The 17,483-nt window shown below is 42.7% G+C and overlaps 2 protein-coding genes and 1 non-coding gene across 4 annotated transcripts; all 3 read left to right on the top strand.

The window, feature by feature from the left end:
- Positions 1 to 534: 534 nt before the first annotated feature.
- On the top strand, positions 535 to 8,733 carry dpysl5a (dihydropyrimidinase like 5a). The gene is made up of 12 exons (XM_053435359.1): positions 535 to 801; positions 2,549 to 2,707; positions 3,283 to 3,462; positions 3,589 to 3,657; positions 3,771 to 3,815; positions 4,294 to 4,369; positions 4,602 to 4,758; positions 4,833 to 4,974; positions 5,167 to 5,309; positions 5,441 to 5,648; positions 6,162 to 6,330; positions 7,300 to 8,733. Exons 1-12 carry the CDS (start codon positions 541 to 543, stop codon positions 7,383 to 7,385), a joined length of 1,695 nt encoding a protein of 564 aa, XP_053291334.1. The 5' UTR covers positions 535 to 540; the 3' UTR covers positions 7,386 to 8,733.
- A 1,271-nt stretch (positions 8,734 to 10,004) lies between these two features.
- On the top strand, positions 10,005 to 16,275 carry mapre3a (microtubule-associated protein, RP/EB family, member 3a). Of its 2 annotated transcripts, none has more exons than XM_053435351.1 (7): positions 10,005 to 10,112; positions 11,817 to 11,944; positions 12,026 to 12,171; positions 12,312 to 12,504; positions 13,380 to 13,522; positions 13,832 to 13,984; positions 14,941 to 16,275. In XM_053435351.1, exons 2-7 carry the CDS (start codon positions 11,824 to 11,826, stop codon positions 15,007 to 15,009), a joined length of 825 nt encoding a protein of 274 aa, XP_053291326.1. In that variant the 5' UTR covers positions 10,005 to 10,112; positions 11,817 to 11,823; the 3' UTR covers positions 15,010 to 16,275. The 2 variants fall into 2 exon arrangements, with proteins under 2 accessions (XP_053291326.1, XP_053291327.1); XM_053435352.1 differs by having other exon boundaries at positions 12,312 to 12,468.
- A 237-nt stretch (positions 16,276 to 16,512) lies between these two features.
- On the top strand, positions 16,513 to 16,585 carry trnaa-agc (transfer RNA alanine (anticodon AGC)). The gene has a single exon. It is a non-coding gene; the product is annotated as a tRNA-Ala (tRNA).
- Positions 16,586 to 17,483: the final 898 nt, after the last annotated feature.

A 17,483-nucleotide genomic window follows, 5' to 3' on the forward strand; every position in this document is an offset into this window, starting at 1 on the left:
TATTTTTCAGCCATTGTGATTCTCTCTCTATGCAGCTTCATAGTGAGTGAATTGTAAGTAGCCTAATGCTGCCTCAGTCCTTTCAGAATAATGGCCTTTTGGAGCCGTGTTTGTCAGCTTCTCTCTGTTTACCACCACATCGCGGTCCACTAGGACGTCAGGTCTCAGGCTGTGACTGACACGGCTGTTGCTCTCCCAGTCTCGTAGCTGATGCCAGTCACAGGCTGACGGACTGGTCTCAGAGCAGCACCACTGACCCTTCGCTCTCTTCCACTGTCTTACTACACTGTCTCAGAATGAGGTACAGTGAAATGTTCATTTTCTGTAAGTTCTTGTGGAAATGCCTCCAGTTCTTTCCAGGACCAAACAGTTTAAAAGGTTCGGGTAGTATTTAGGGGGGTTAGGGTTATACTAGGGTAAATGTTCTTGGGTTTTTTCGGTGTGGTGTTTGTACAGTCAGATCTCCCCTGTTGTCGTGAGAAAATCCTAAATCCCTATTGTGGTATCTGTTTTTTCTCTCCGCCTCACAGAGCCATAGCCATGTCTTCCAGCTCAGCGATGGTTCGGATCCTGATAAAGGGCGGCAAGGTGGTGAACGACGACTGCACCCAGGAGGCCGACGTCTACATCGAGAACGGCATCATCCAGCAGGTGGGGAAGGAGATGATGATCCCTGGTGGGGCCAAAGTCATAGATGCCACTGGAAAACTGGTTCTCCCTGGTGGCATCGACACCAGCGTCCACCTGGATGAATACTTCATGAATGCCACCACGGCAGATGACTACTACAGCGGCACCAAGGTAAAGTCCGGCAGGAAATGCACAGACAGTAACATGGGCTGAATGTTGAACAGAGTGAGAGCAGAATAAGACATATATTTTTAGGAATCCTTTTCTATAATTTTGACTTTCCGGTATATCCCTTCCTTTCTGATACTGCACAAGATCACTAATGTGTCCTTTTGACCAACAAAAACGTTCCACTGATGTTAATGCTCCTTGTTTTTGGCGTGTCACCACCTTATTTAGTAATTACTTTTTTCAGATCAAATATGTTTTGTTTTTTTTATCCGAACTACTTTCCCAAATTAAGAGCATAAGATGTCAACGTAAGAAACAGGATGTTAGAATGTAATCAAAATCATTTGGAGAAATTTTGGGAGTAAAAAAGAACAAAATATCAGCTAATATAAGTATTGATATATTATATTGTAATGATGTTTTATGAAACAAGTAAAAAAAAAAGTTTATGTTTTGTCTGAAAGCCTCATATTGACTGATTTGTAAACCAATAAGCATTAAATGTTGGTAATAAATGGTGGACATCACACATCAGGACACAGCACAAAGGACCAGCAAGTGAAAACCGAGAACAGAACTAGAACGACACTTTAATAAAGTAAATGATTAACTTCGGCCAAACTGGATTGAACTTTTGTCTCTGAAAGCTTCTCCAGGGTGAATAGTTTGTCTTTCACTGACATCACACAGAGGTGATTCGGCATTTCGTTGGTATAGCACTCAGCGGTGGAGGCGAACAGCTGCCAGCGCGTCTGGTGATCATGGCTGCTGGTGAGACTGGGAGACCCCACTCTGCCTTCCGAGCACCGTGATGACTCATCACTCCGTAGCACTTGGAGATGATGGGAGCTGGGAGATGACGCCGTGCGCTGGAATTCAGATGTTTCAGTGAGTGGACGGAGCGGTGGAGCGTGGTGACAGACACTATTCTCCACTGTTCTCCGTCTGCCCCCCCCCCCCTGCTCCAGAATGACTCCATCTGCATCTCCTAATGCAGATGACTATCTGTTTCCATGGATACCGGGGAGCTGCTGCAAAGGCTGCCGCAAAAAAAGCCTTTTCACTCTCGCCATTGTGCTTGGAGACAATGGTTGTCAGACAGCCCCCCCCCCCCCCCCCCGTCTACACACTACCCACTACCCACTACTCCGCTCTCTAGGCTCAGCTGACAGACGCTCCGTGAAGCATGCACTCAGACACAAAACACACCCTCTCTTTACGTGCTTGGTTACTGTAGCCTGTGTGATTTTAGAGGATACAAAATAACAAGTGCTGTTATTGCTTTAAATTAGATCATAAGATAAGATAAGATAAGATAAGATAATATAGTCCCACAATGGGGAAATTTGCAATTTATACTGTGTTTTTTCTTGACTGTGTGAGGATTCAAATTCCCTCAACAGTCATCTGCATATAACCATAAAGACGAGCATTGATGGCAATAGAGGCTTTACTTCCTGTACATGTTTAGTGGATCAGTAGATTATGGTCTCTTCAGTATTTATGGACTTTAAAGATCAATATCGTTCGCTTGAGTAACGTCTCCTGTTATTCTTAATTTAAAGGTCTGCCTCTCATTTAACCTCAGATAATTACAGTATTACATTACAATGGGTAAAATCATTAGCTATCACCTCACTTGACGGAAGCAAAACAACTCAATTACTTGTGCATATGAAGGTTAAACTGACTGAGTCTACATGAGTGCTATTCAACGGAGTGCTATTCTGGGTTTTCCTTTTCCCAGGCAGCCCTTGCCGGCGGTACGACAATGGTGATTGGTCACGTTCTGCCGGAGAAGAATGAGTCCTTGCTGGAAGCCTACGAGAATTGCCGTAGCATGGCCGACCCCAAAACCTGCTGTGACTACGCTCTGCACGTGGGAGTGACTTGGTGGGGTCCCAAGGTACGGTGGCTCTGTGATTCCCAGAATCCCACGGGATTGGTTAGATAGTTGGTTACTGTAGTACCTCTCTTAGTGACTTCTTACCAGGATGTGTTCTGCTTATGTGTGTGTGTAGGGAGAACAACACCTAAACATGAGGGGGTTTTAAGTATATAGCCAAGTCCAGACTAATTTATTCATACAGCACATATAAAAATAACAGGAGTTGACTCAAACTGCTTTACAATCACAGCAAATAACCCAGATATACATAAAAAATAAACTGGTATGTGGTCATGTCGCACTCTGGTTAACTGAGGCTTGTAGTTTTTAGAACTACTACCTCAAAAATCATTGCAATCACTGGACACATGATAAAAGAGCTGTGCCAAAAGTGAAAGGGTTTTTCCTTTGCCCATGTCCCATCCCTCCACTATATTTTTGCATAAAGCTGCTAATAGTCAGACAAAAAGCAATGGAAACATGTAACCCCTTTTAGGATGAAACGACCAGCATGGACACAAAAGTGTTTTTTCCCAGTTTCTGTGTTCATTCATTCAATACATCAAGCGGTGCTCATATCTATCCTCCGGCAGGTACAAGCTGAGATGGAGAAGCTGGTGAGAGAGAAGGGCGTGAACTCCTTCCAGATGTTCATGGCCTATAAGGACCTGTTCATGCTGAGAGACGGCGAGCTCTTCCAGGCCCTGCAGCACTGCAAGGACATCGGGGCGATAGCAAGAGTCCATGCTGAGAACGGGGAGCTGGTGGCAGAGGTGAGGGACAATCTTCTCAGTCCCATTTCATTCACATTTTTGGATAGATGATAGAATATTGTCTTATTATTAAATGATGTGCTTTTATATGTAATAAATGTATGGTGTTCTCTTTCCTCTTATCAGGGTGCAAAGGAAGCACTGGACCTGGGCATCAGTGGCCCTGAGGGGATTGAAATTAGCAGACCTGAAGAGGTACGATAGTCAGGTTTAATTAGGTCGTCCTTCTAAACACTGTCTGTCAAATTAAATCACTTCCATTACAGCCGGACACTTGTTCTTATAATAATAATAATGTTTCTCTACAGCTGGAGGCCGAGGCGACCCACAGGGCGATCACCATCGCCAACAGGGTGAGTGAGAGGTCGTTAGAACGTATATATGTAATATAATGTATACATATTGTAATGTATGGGAAGACTTGGACCTGGATTATAATTGACATATATAAAAGTCCCCAGAGGATGAATAATGCTGACTGTGATGATTCCCATGAGCCTCTAACACCACTCGTAACATTCCCTCTGAAACATTTCAAGATCTACTGGATCTACTACAAGTGCACCAGCACAACTAAAAGATCGAATAGATCAAATGCCACAGAATTCTGTGAAGAAATTCATGGTCTCCAGAGGTTGGCTTCTTTTGACATTGATAAAGTCTGACTTTTTCACTAGCGCCACCACAAGGTTCATATTTGTGATTTTGAATTATGTAAACATGACTCCTGCAAAACATCAGCAGGTTAACATTGTGAGCGTATTAGCATGCTGACGGAGGCATTTAGCTTAAATCCATTTCATAGGTTTTGTTTGTGTGTTTATTCCGTAGGCCCACTGCCCGATCTACCTTGTGAATGTGTCCAGCATGTCTGCAGGAGATGTGGTGGCTACAGCCAAGATGCAAGGTGAGATATATTTTACTTTACATCTGGTGATACCATCTTAAAGACGAGTAAGAAACAATAGAAAAGTAGTCTCCGATTTTTGGAGCACATTGTAGAATTTGAAAGGTTTGCGTACATCTACATTTTACTCAATTTAGAAATATCATAGCTTAAATTAAATTACACAACATTTTATTTGTCACTGGCATGTGTCCCAAAGTATTTTAGTGTGAAAATATCACAATCTTTGTAGGTAAGGTGGTCCATGGGGAAACCACCACGGCCCACACTGTGCTGAACGGTATGCAGTACTATCATCAGGACTGGGCGCACGCCGCTGCCCATGTTACCGTGCCACCTCTCCGCCTGGACCCCTGCACCCCCAATTTCCTAATGAGCCTGTTGGGAAAGTAAGTCTACAAAATGTCACAAATTCCTGTCTTCCAACTGCTTCAAAATCTAAGCCTGACCTCTCTGCCTGCAGTGACACTCTGAATGTTGTGGGGTCCGATCACCGTCCGTTCACCATCCAACAGAGAGCCATGGGTAAGGACGATTTCACAAAGATCCCCCACGGGCTCCCTGGCATACAGGACCGCATGAGCGTCATCTGGGAGAAAGGAGTGGTATGTGTAGCTCTTTTGTTCCCAGAACAGGACATCTGTTTCGGTTTTGAGGTTATCGAATTTGAAAAATAAAAAATAACCAAGGCAGGAGAGGCACGAAAGCCTCCTGCTTTCAGTGCATCAGTTAGATCTGTGTACTTATTTATCTCTCAGTTTGCAGATTTGAATTATTGTGTTTGTTATAATTCATAGATCGGAGGTAAGATGGACGAGAATCGCTTTGTAGCAGTCACAAGCTCAAACGCAGCCAAGATCTACAACCTCTACCCCAGGAAAGGCCGGATCATCGCAGGAGCAGATGCTGATGTGGTGGTCTGGGACCCCGAGGGATCAAAGTATGAAACCGGATCCCCCACATCATCGACCAGTCTGTCTCCCTCCAGCTCTCATCTCATGTCTCAGAGGCTGGTGAGCTTTTTGTCGTGCTAAACTGGGTCATGACTCTCTCTTTCATGTTTGCCTGCAGGACCATTTCTGTGACCAACCAGGTCCAGGGAGGAGATGTGAACCTGTATGAGGGCCTTCGCTGTCACGGTGTTCCCCTGGTCACCATCAGCCGTGGGCGACTGGTCTATGAAAATGGCATTTTCACATGTGCTGAAGGCTCTGGAAAATTCTGCCCCCTGAGAACCTTCCCGGATTATCTTTACAAGAAGATGGTGCAGAGGGAAAAGGTATCAGACAGATATGAATTTCATTAATCATTAATTAGACAAACACAGCGTTCATCAGGAGAAGCCATTTTTCAAACATTATAATGATAAAACATTAATATCGAGACAACTGCTCATTTTGTATTATTGAATAATCTTATACATTTTCCATGCAGTCTTAATACTAAATTAGATTGAGTATAATGTGAAGAGTTTAACATGAACTTGTATTATTTGTGGGCCGACCTCAAACTGGACTAGAAACCCTTTATTCTGATTTGGTTTGGAGGTTATTGACTAGAATTGTCTTTCTTAAATTCCTTAATTTCCCTCAGAATCAATCAAATATCTTTTTATTAATCACTATATTAACAGAAACACTGTTGATACCAACTCCACTGGTGCTGCATGTACTTTATCTACACTACTACTTGGTATAACTAATACCAAGGATACTTTTATTGCTTTTATTTCTACCATGTCTGCAGCTTCTATTACTACTTTAACCATAATTTGTGTGATGTCACGTACCAGTGCCAGGCGGTGAAAGCTGTGGAGCGGGAGCCGTACACAGGGGACGTGGTCTCGTTGGTCAACTCAGGAAAGAAGGACTTTGGGGCGTCAGATCTGGACACCCCGACACGCCCCTGCACCCGGCACGGGGGCTTGAGGGACCTCCAGGAGTCCAGCTTCAGCCTCTCTGGTGAGGACCAACATAAAGAGTGTCGTACATAAGGATGTACAGATGTCAGATGTACAAGGGAAAGTTCTTTTTCAGACTTGTGCCCATTCATAAAAACTATGAAATCTCTGGTAGGTGGTACAACCTGGTTTGCTGCTTCTGTTCTGGCCTTTAAACAAATCTACAGATTGGCCTGATGAGGGAGCTGGAGTTAAAGTAACTTGGGCCGTTACAGAGCATCTTGTTGGACTGAGGTTGACCCAGTAGTTGAGGGGTTCATATGAAATGTTGGGAAACCTTTAAAAAAAATTATAAAAACATCTTTTATACTGAAAATCTGTCATAATAAAAGATATTACAGATTTGTTTTGCCAAACCACGGTATTTAAAGTTTTTTTTACGCCCCCCTGTCTTCCAGTTATATTTCACATTATTGTTCCTGAACGGAGATGGATTAGTACTGTGCGGTTAATTTAATCTCTTAATTAGAGACATTTGATTGTTGAAACCAGACTGAACCAGAGGGTAGAGATGAGGAATGATGTGCAACAACAGTCTGGGGCCAAATCAGGGATGCGAGGTCTATGGTTGATGCCTTCAACCCTAGAACCACCACATCCCTCTACCCAGTATACTTTTAGATCAATGAGGAATCAAGGATTTTTAGTTTACTTTATCTTGGAGCCTTAGATTACATAGATTTCTCTGTCATTCAGGCCCTGGAATGTCAGATTTTATGGCAACAGAAATCATACATTTACATTTAACATGTTACGAGCAGCTTTCTAAGAGGAATGAAAAGAATTGTTTTGATCTGTTGAAGTATGTTGCAATCCTTAAGTCTGACTAGAAACTGCTTTGGACTGGTTATAAGCTGTTTAGCACCACCAAGAAAATATGATTGAGCTGCTCTTAAATACTACTTTGTAAAACTGTAGTTCTTGTGTTTCGCTGCTAAACCCAAGTGATCCCCCCCCCCCGATGTTTCAGGTGCCCAGATCGATGACGCCATTCCAAAGAGGTCCTCAGCCCGGATCCTGGCTCCTCCTGGAGGGAGGTCCAGTGGGATCTGGTAACCAATCAGGAGGACGTCACATGAAGCAGAAGCACGACACCTGAGGGAAACATTTGGCCGAACAAGACCACTTTGTTTATCTTTCTGGAAGCTTAGTATATTTGTCGGGTGATGGAGTCATGTTTTCACGAGTTATTTAGGACTGTAAAACATTAACCTGTATGACATTGCCGTAACAAGGAAAACCTGTGTTAAGCGATTACATCTACCAAATTTCAGTCAAATGTTACCTCCAAAAAATAAGTGGAAAATAACAAAAAAAATGCCAATGAATTAATGGATGTGGTTAGAGGGGGGATACTGTAACTAACTCCTAGTTTTAGGAAGGTGAGTCATAGTTTTTATGATGCGACTCTTACCTCACCGTAAAATAAGATTTTGCACCTTTATCATGTTCTATTTAGATGCCTTTTTACATGATTTGATGTCACGAATGTCACAAATGTCTTTTTAACTGCGCGTCATGGTGAATGAAATGTAATGGTTTATTATAGGGTGTTGGCCCGACATTAATATGTCAGCACTTAAAAACAAACAAACGATGCAATTGACAGAATAATGAAAAACCACGTAATGCAAGTTAACCTTTTACATGTGTTTGTTAATTTATTTTTTTATACTGTATTATTTGAGCTTTATCCCTGTGATGCCACTGTGTTAGAATCATTTCCTTTAAAAACACTGAGGTTCGGTAATTTATCGTGGTCGGATTAGCGTTTCAGCTCCTGTTTACAGACTTCTGTTCCACCCCCTACTGAATGTGAATGAACCTACGCTGTGTGCACCGTGCACAGTGGCATAGTTAGAACTTCTGTCGTAAGCACCAATGTCACAGAATCCTCTTGTGGTCTTATTCGTTTTCCACAGCGAGCAAAGAGCCTCACCTAACTGCCTTTTTCTCTCACCTGAGAACACTGACGCCCTCAAACACACCTCTGCAACCTGCCGCTACAGCTCGTGACCTCTGACCTGTTGACCGCTGTCATTTGTTTTCCTTTTCAAACGTCCCCCTGACCAACAGAGACGCTGAAGGGATCCTCTTTAGGATCCAAGCTGCGGTTTCTTCAGGATCGTGACTGGTTCTCAACCACTGTGTTTTCATTGTTTGTCTTTAGTTACAGATTTTATTCCTGTGAATATTTGTGTTAGTGTCTGATTTTATTGTTATTTTTGTCAAAACTGCCGAGTTAGCGGGGATGCATACGAGATTTAGCTCAATGTTTAGACCCAGTTATGTTCAGAAGATCATGATACAGTAAAAGTAGCACAATGCTTTTTTTTCAATTTCACTTTTTTAATTTCTAGAAGCTCCAGCAAATGTTGTTGTGTTGTGTCCTCCTCCCTCCCAAACCTACACCGGTGCTGAACAATGTGTTGTCACATTGAATTCTGTTTATCTCTTTAGTTTGTCTTGCAGCTCTTTATCACATGATTTGAGTGCAAATAAACCACAAGGAAATCCTCAGCTGAGTCCCGTATCTGATTTCAGGTTCTGCCTTTTGAGCTTTATTTGAGTACCTCCAATTTTTGCTGCTTTACTCGTCTACCTCAGTAGATTGGGAGGAAAATATTGTACTTTTTCAACTGCAATACTGTAATTTAAAGTTGTACCTCATCCACAAACTACAGGTTTAATATAATGTAGCCTCCACTTTAACCAACTACAACCAGCAAATGCGATCAATGCATCTACATAGAACTGCAGAGCAAGCGCTTATACTTTTGATACTTTGAGCACATTTAGTATATTACATCTGCGTTATAGAATTTGAAAGCAGGACCTTAACTTGTTATCAAACATTTTTACATTGTTACTTGAATTGACTAATCAATCAGCAGAAAAAATAACCAACAACTTCATGTTTTGTTTTAAGTATAACCTGTGATGATTATATATATTTCAGAATGATTATATATATATTTCAGAATCTTAACTTTCCTTCCTTTCTACTTTTGATTGCTTTGGTAAGCATTAGTCTGTTTTCAACTCATTTATAATTCATAAAGGATTGGATTGGTTTGAAGTGTGCTGTATGTAGAAAGTTTGATAGATTTAATGATATTTGTTCCGATTTTTGTTATCCTTGCTATAACTGTGAGTCTATTAATGAGTACGCATAGTTGCTGATTCTGATGAATGGAGCTTGTGCTTCAGTAGAAGGATCTCAGTTCTCATCCAGCAGCAAACTCTAAATCAACACACAAAGCGAAAGCTGCCCACTTCACACCTCTTATCTTATGAACTAAGGTGAAGTGGCCAATAACTTCTGTGGACTGTGCTACAATCATTTGCTATCTCTGCAAATCTTGTGTCAATGAACGTGTTCCTCATGCACCAAGTGGCGTGGCACTATAAAACAATGACAACAGGCTTTAGTGTCTCTATTTTCTATTTCTCTATGTCAGATATAAAAAAAAAAAAAAACATATAACTCTTGTTTTGTGCGTGTCGCCTGAGCCTCTAAACCCCACTCGTCAGTGGCACGGCCTTAAATCCGAGCAGACACACACATCATGTGTCTCTGAGCTGGAACAGGCCAAAGTCCTATTTATAATGAACCTCTAGCAGCATGGAGTCGGGCGCATGCGCGGTGCGGGGCCGGAGCGTTGCAGACAGGGGCGGCCCGTTACCAGGCGAGCAGCGCAGCGCAGGGTCCGACACCGACGACGGCAGCGGGCACTGACAGAAGGAAACCTGCCAGCGCGATAACAGCACCCGTGAAATACAGTGAGTATGGAGGCGCGCGTGTGTGTGTGCGTGTGTTTGCGCGTGTGTGTGTGAGGAGGAGGAGGGTGGACGCGACCTGCGCTGCGTCCTGCTGCTGCTCTTTGTTTCAGGGATGCGTGCTTGTTTCCCAGGCGCTGAGCAGATCTCAGCCGACTCTCCGGAGCTGTATCCGGGGGAGGCCTGCAGAGGGGGCCGCTGCAGGACCAGCGCTGCGGCTTTTCCCGAACGGCCTCATTTATTGTTCTCAGCTCGGGCTCGATATGTCAGACCCCCGCCCATCTGTCCCAGACTTCTTTCTTTTTTTTACTGCAGTCATTATGGGAGCAAAGGCCCAGTGGATTTTTTTTATTTTGTAACCATGGGAGAATAGATTGACTCCCCCCCACCCCCCCACCCCCGCCCTACCGCCGCCCTCGATGCTAGAATAATAATAAATCCTTATTTATGAGGGATCGCTCGCTTCTGCTAATGTGGCCGGAACCTGCCTCCTCTTTATTGTGACTGCCATGGTTGCAGGCTGCAGCCCCGTGGGGGAATGTGCATGGTGTAATGTGCATGCCGCCGATCGTGCGTTCACGCAGTGTTTTCACCCGGAATCCTGCATAAGGCAGGTTGCAGGTGAGGTTTAGCCGGTGTCATCCCTCTCAGCTGCAGCCACATGGTGCGACCTCGGAGACCATTTAAAGTCCCCCATCTTCACTTGTGTCACAATCCCAATGGAAATATAAGGGAGGCTTGCATGGAGCTGTCACATGTGGAAAGCTGCTCAGGGGTTTTTCTGTTTAATCTGGTTGGGGGGGATTGTGTTTACAACACATCTGTAGATTAAAACTTAAACCACATGGTGTTAACAGTCGGAAATCCAAGTGACACACAGGTCCAATATTGCTTGGTGGGTTTTACAGGCCCCATCAGCTGCAGTGGTTTCAGAGCCAGTCTGGGATATTTGATCTGAAAGGACAGGGGGGGGGGGGGGGGTAGTTCTGTCTCACCCTTACAGGACAGAAGGAACAAATCGTAGAAACCTGCAGAAAGAGGCCAACTCCCCTCCACAGAGAGCTGTAGTTGCATTTAGGAAAATGTCATCTTCAACATATTCAACGTTTAAACAGATCATATAGATTATAACATTGGATGCTAATGGTGTTGACTGCAAATTAGAAATCCAGGATATGGATAAATTGAAATTAGTCCAAGAAAAAGAAGACCCTCAAGTGAATGAAGTCTAGAGTTGAAACAGCAATTGAAACTATTCTGAAAGTTACTTTCTTAATAGATAATGTCAAAGTTCCAGCTTATGTGACACCAATTAAGATTTGGCTTTGGAGACGTCAACTTAAATTATAACAAGGCTTTTTCACAATCATTGGACAAAGAAGGATTGATTGAGGTAATCGTTATTAGTTTTAACCCTTAATAAGTCAAGTGCAAAGTCCAAGATGACTGATAGGATGGGTAAAGGTTATGGGGACGGAGAACGTCACTGTCAAGTCTTCAAACAGCCCAACTTGATCAGATGATAACAGCAATTTGTTTACTACCATTACAGGTTAATAACTGATATTATGATATTGTTATGATTTTTTTGGGGAATGTATTCTTGTGGATCTTAAGTTCCACCTAAATCCACTGAAAATGGCTAACCTGTGTTTTTTAGATCCAGTGAACTGATCACCACTTTACTTCTCTCTCTGTTTGTCTCAGGTAGGGGATGGCAGTGAATGTGTACTCCACGTCGGTGTCCATTGACAACCTCAGCCGACATGACATGCTGGCATGGGTCAACGACTCTTTGCATCTCGCCTACACCAAGATCGAACAGCTCTGTTCAGGTAAAGCTGAGAGTCGGTTGTCCCCGACCTTTGTCCCCAACAGGACGACGACACTAACCACCACGTCTTTGTGTTTTCCAGGAGCCTCATATTGCCAGTTCATGGACATGTTGTTTCCAGGCTGCATCCTCCTGAAGAAGGTCAAATTTCAAGCCAAGCTGGAGCATGAGTTTATACACAACTTCAAATGTCTTCAAGCAGCTTTCAAACGGATGGGTGTTGACAAGGTCCGAATCCTCTCATTACCATATTATTATGCATTTGACTGCATACTTTTGATTGCATTATCTCTATCTCTACAAGATGCTGTAGATGCATGTTGAATCACACAGAGCTGTTCAAGCATTTCCCGTTTCCCCTTCTCCAGATCATTCCCGTAGAAAAGCTCGTAAAAGGGAAGTTCCAGGACAACTTTGAATTCGTGCAGTGGTTCAAGAAGTTCTTCGATGCCAACTACGACGGGAAGGAGTACGACCCTTTAATATGCAGACAGGGTCAGGACATGGCCCCTTCCCCCAACCCAGGTGATCACTTTATCCACAAACCAAAGAGAAACCCAGGTAAACCCGACAATTTTGGCGTTGCTGCACGGTCTGGCTGAGCTTTGGATGGCCCGAAGGCGCTCCCTGCAAGCAAGCAGAATGACTGCTGCCCTCTTTAGGTCCATCTCAGTGCCCGGCATTCATAGGCAACATGACACTGTGTCCCTGGTGGGATTGTAGTAAATCACCTCAGTGTGCGGCGGGGTTTCAAACTCCGCTCACGCAACTTCAGTGTGAACTTGCTCTCCCACTTCTAATTCGTCAGGGACCCGTTATACCAGAGGACCTAAAGAAATGTCAAATGCAGCAGTGCTTTCCTGTGTACCGCCTTACACAGGTGCAGCTTCATCTGCCTGAAAGCTGGACTGATACAAAACTAAGTGTGTGTCCTTTTACTAACAAGAGTAATGTCAGCCTGAACAGCCTTGCTCTGTCTCCATGAAAGCTCTTCGCTTGGAAATCATGCCGCAAGATATAATTTGATTTGTAGCGTCCCATACGCCTGCCGAGTGACTTTGCCACTGGCCAGCTGTGTGGTTGCAAATGGGCATTTATTATAAAAACTGTAGTATTGCAAGTTGCCATGTTTTGTCTTTGATGTGAAACTCCTCTGCTGAAGCACTTATAGAGGCTTGGAAGTTTTCAAACTTGATTTTCAACCGTTAACGTAAATTTTACTCTGGGCTTCTTTGAAATCCGGCAATGTGTCTTTTACATTATTCACCAAAACATCACATCAAAGGCACAACATTATGCTACAAGCTGATCACATCAGCTCTCTACAACGCGCTACATCCATCGCCACAGCTGCTACGAAGCCGAAGACATTAAATGCAGCGACTCTGTTTTCATTCAAATGATTAACGTCTCCCACCATCTCCGACCAAATCCAGGACCACAGAGGACGTCTCCAACGGTTCCCAAGATCATGCCAACACCACAACGGGTCCAACACAACACTCCAGCCCTGAGGAAGAACCCGTCTTTGTCTAGAAATGGAGGCAGTGATGCGGAGATCATGGAGCTAAATCAACAGGTAGAGTTGAATGCAGGAGCTACGGTCTGAGCGTGGTAGTCCTGATACTTATATCAGGGATTTTGTACATAAACCAATACTGAGCACAGATCTAATGTTGATTTAATAAGCTGAGAGATCAGGATCTTTTTTAGCCACAGAACTTGATGACGTACCAAGGATGAATCTTTTTTTTTTTTGCTCCCTCCGTTGTATGTCAGCAAACTGGTAAACTGTTTATTACTTGTGCATCATGTGGTAAACACACACACACACACACACTTTTTCTTTTACTCCAAGCGTAAACACATGTTTCCTTGTCTGCCTCAGGTGATGGAGATGAAGTTGACTGTGGACGGACTAGAGAAGGAGAGAGACTTCTACTTCAGCAAACTACGGGACATCGAGCTGATCTGCCAGGAGAATGAGAGCGACACCAACCCCGTCCTCAGCAAGATAATCCACATTCTCTACGCAACAGAGGTACGTCTGAAACAACCAATCTATGGCCTGCAGGGCACCACGGACATTTGTATTGTCTCAGTGTTAATTACTACAGAAAGGCTAAAGTGAAACCGCAACATCTGGGTTCCGTCCCAAGAGTAACTTAGCTAAAAATCAACTTGACATGGGATAAAATGAATAACTTAAAAACCGCATTAGTCCAGGAAAATTGTGGGTTAAACATCCCAGCTGAGTAGAAGAAGGTGAATGTGATATATTACTTTTATTATCCAGCTAAGAAGTTGGAACGTTAGATGAAAAGTGAACAGAGGAACAGAAATGTTGGTAGATATCACATTGAAGAAACCAAGACACGATGATGGAAGTACCCACACTGGTACGCTGGTAGATTTTCATGAGAACTGAAATGTTTTTTATATATGCAAACAAGTTAACTGCTGTTAATATTGTAACAACTACAAATGTTTCAACATCCAACGGACACCACTGTAAAGTATTTGTCTTTGCATACAGGAATTAAATCCAAGTAAAATGCTAAATGGTTTCAGAAAGACCGATAAAAGAAATAGTCAATGAGAGGATTTATCTGTTTGAATGTCCTCAGTGATTTGGAATTTGTATGTTTAATTAGAAACGAACTACAGGAAGCACAAACTGATAAATAACAGTTCCCTGAAAAATCCGTAACATCAAGATCAATGAAATCTTCACTGGGAAATGCACGAAAATATTAGCAAATTCTCGCAATCTTTCAATAATAAAGTGAAAAACAAAAACCCCAAATTAAAAGGGTTCTTTCTTAGCCCATGTTCCATCCTTGCACTTATTTCTGTGGACATCTGTTCTGTAGTTTTTTCCGTAATCCTACGAATGCAGAAACAATCCAACTAACCAACAAACAAACTAAAAGACAGAGGTGAAAACATGTCTTCCTTGACGCAGAGAAGCTGAACACTGTCTTTTCTTTATCTCAGGACGGCTTTGCGCCTCCAGAGGACGAGGAGCTGGATGAACAAGCTCACCTGGACCAGGATGAATACTGAACCCTTCTTCTCCCTCCCCTCCGGCAGCCCTGCTCTCCCTTTTCTTTAGTGCCCTCATTTGTTTTCTACTCTCTCTCTCTCTCTCTCTGCACGCTCTCTATAAATACCTCCCATCGTCCCTGCTCTCTGTCCATCTTTTCCTTTCTTTCTTATCAGTTGGTCGACCCCCCCGAGCGCGTGCATCCACCCTCTGGCCGTCGACATACTTTGCATCATTTGCTGCTCACCCCTGCCTCCACTTACACAGTAACAATAACAGTAATGTACGACATATCCCAGTTATTTCAGCATGAGTAACGTAGAAAATCGAGTCGATGGCGGCATGGAGGTTGCTGGGGCAGACAGTGGATCTAAGTCTGTAAATAGGACTGACATTTTGATTTCTGAGAACAGAACTATGTCTTTGCTCGTGATGGAGTCATTTGTCTTAATGCTTCTACTAGAGCACAGAACAACACGGCTCCAACGGGCCATCGGGCACTCCCAGAGCTACTAAAACTGTAACAAAAGTGACTTTTTATTAACCATTTCTTATTTATTTAACTTATAATTCATTAAGGTTAACTTTCTGTAGCAGAATCGGTGCAAAACCTACTGTATGTGAGCTGAAAGCCGAGAGTCAAGGTGTGTGTTTGAGGCTGCATCGAGCTTTTGATTTTGTTTCATGGAGGGTTCATGGCATGTGGAAACACTGGAGGAGATACTTTGGTGTAATGGACTCAAGGCGTATAATGATCGGTGCTCTGCAATTATACATCTTTGATCCGCAACATATCTGAGCATGAGAATGTTAGACTTTGACTGTGAATGAGTGATATTTTGTAAATGTACTTTGTGATCGATTCCTGGTTAGTTGCCGTCGTATCCTTCAGGGCGGAGGAGGAGCTCCGCCTGCAGACCGACCTCATGGTTATAGATCGTAGCAGGGCTGATGTTTGATTCTCGGAAGCCTGACACCTGAATTGATACAGACTGATTTTTCACATGACAGCTTTTATCGTGACTTTTTTCCTGCTGATCATTTTTGTGTTTTTTAACTTTTAATTTGCTGGTAGCCCAGGATGTATGAGTTGTTATTCGAAGGAAACGCAGTATTAAGAGATCTGTGACCGCGTTAACCGGTCATTAGCATAACAACCAGTTCTAACCGAGGAAGTGTCCCAGTCCTTCCCAAGCTCTTTAAACTTTGCACACTGGCTGTCGTCTGCTCTGGAACTCGCAAACATCGACAGATCGCTCATCTTTTGAGTTTTGACTAAATAAACAGTTGAGAAATAAATGGCTTTGTGTGATAATTTATTTTTCTAGTGCAACAATGGAAAGCTTACAGAGGCCACGAGTCAACATTTTCACTCAACGAATGCAAAAAACGATACACTTACATGAATATATATATAATATACATCAAAATAATCTAAAGCACGTGTCTATTTCACTGGTAATTAATAACTAAACCATTCACCATATTACAAAACAGTAATAACGTTCCTGGTATCACCAGCCGGGGGATTAGCTCAGATGGTAGAGCGCTCGCTTAGCATGCGAGAAGTAGCGGGATCGATGCCCGCATCCTCCAGTCTTTTTCTTTTTTTTTTTTCATAAGACTAAAATTAAAGACTTCAAAATACAAAAAATAACCGTCGCTATGAATTCACTGTCCTTCCGGTTTATATTAACGTCAGCTTTCAGCCGCGTTTGTCCCCACAGGACAGTTTGTGTTTACAGCAAAGGGTTAAAACACAGAAGATATAAGACATTAAAACATAAAGGGACGTGGACACGACGACAACAGGCGGTAAAGTCAACTCAGCACGTGATCCATTCTCTCCATGTTACGAGAAAACATCTTGGGTGAAACATGGCGTCACTGTGATCCAGCCTGACGTATAAAGATATATATCACTTTAAATATTATAAATATATATGTTGAGATAATAATAAGATGGCAGCACAGTCAATTATAGTGTTTGAGGGCTACGTACAATTCAGGTGTAAAATCCATGAACAGCGCCTTCAAAAAAACAGATAATAGTTACATCGTGTATATCTTTCAAAATTCACATCCGGCTCCAGGTCCCTCACCTATGGAGGACCATACATGACTTAAGTAAAAATAAATAAATAAATAAATGTATAAATAAATACAGAAATAAATAAAAAAGGAAATAAATAAATTAATACAGAAAAAAAAAAAAAAATGTTAATACCAAAATAAATGTCTTAAATATATTTGCACATTTATTTATTCCCTGACACATTTCCTTTTCATTTGCAGTGTCCTTATGCTAATGAGAAAGGCGGGCCTAATCGCAGTCTCATGCAGGATTGGTCACAAGAGTGTAATGATCCAGCCCTACTGCCTCTCAATGCTGACTGGTGTCCAGTAGCTGTTTGCAGCGTTGAGCCAGTTCACACTTAAAATGAACTAGTTCAAGTTCAGAGGGTTAGTTAAGGTTATTTTTTATTGGGATGAT

Source organism: Pleuronectes platessa, chromosome 11, assembly GCF_947347685.1.
Source record: "Pleuronectes platessa chromosome 11, fPlePla1.1, whole genome shotgun sequence".
Classification (NCBI taxonomy): domain Eukaryota; kingdom Metazoa; phylum Chordata; class Actinopteri; order Pleuronectiformes; family Pleuronectidae; genus Pleuronectes; species Pleuronectes platessa.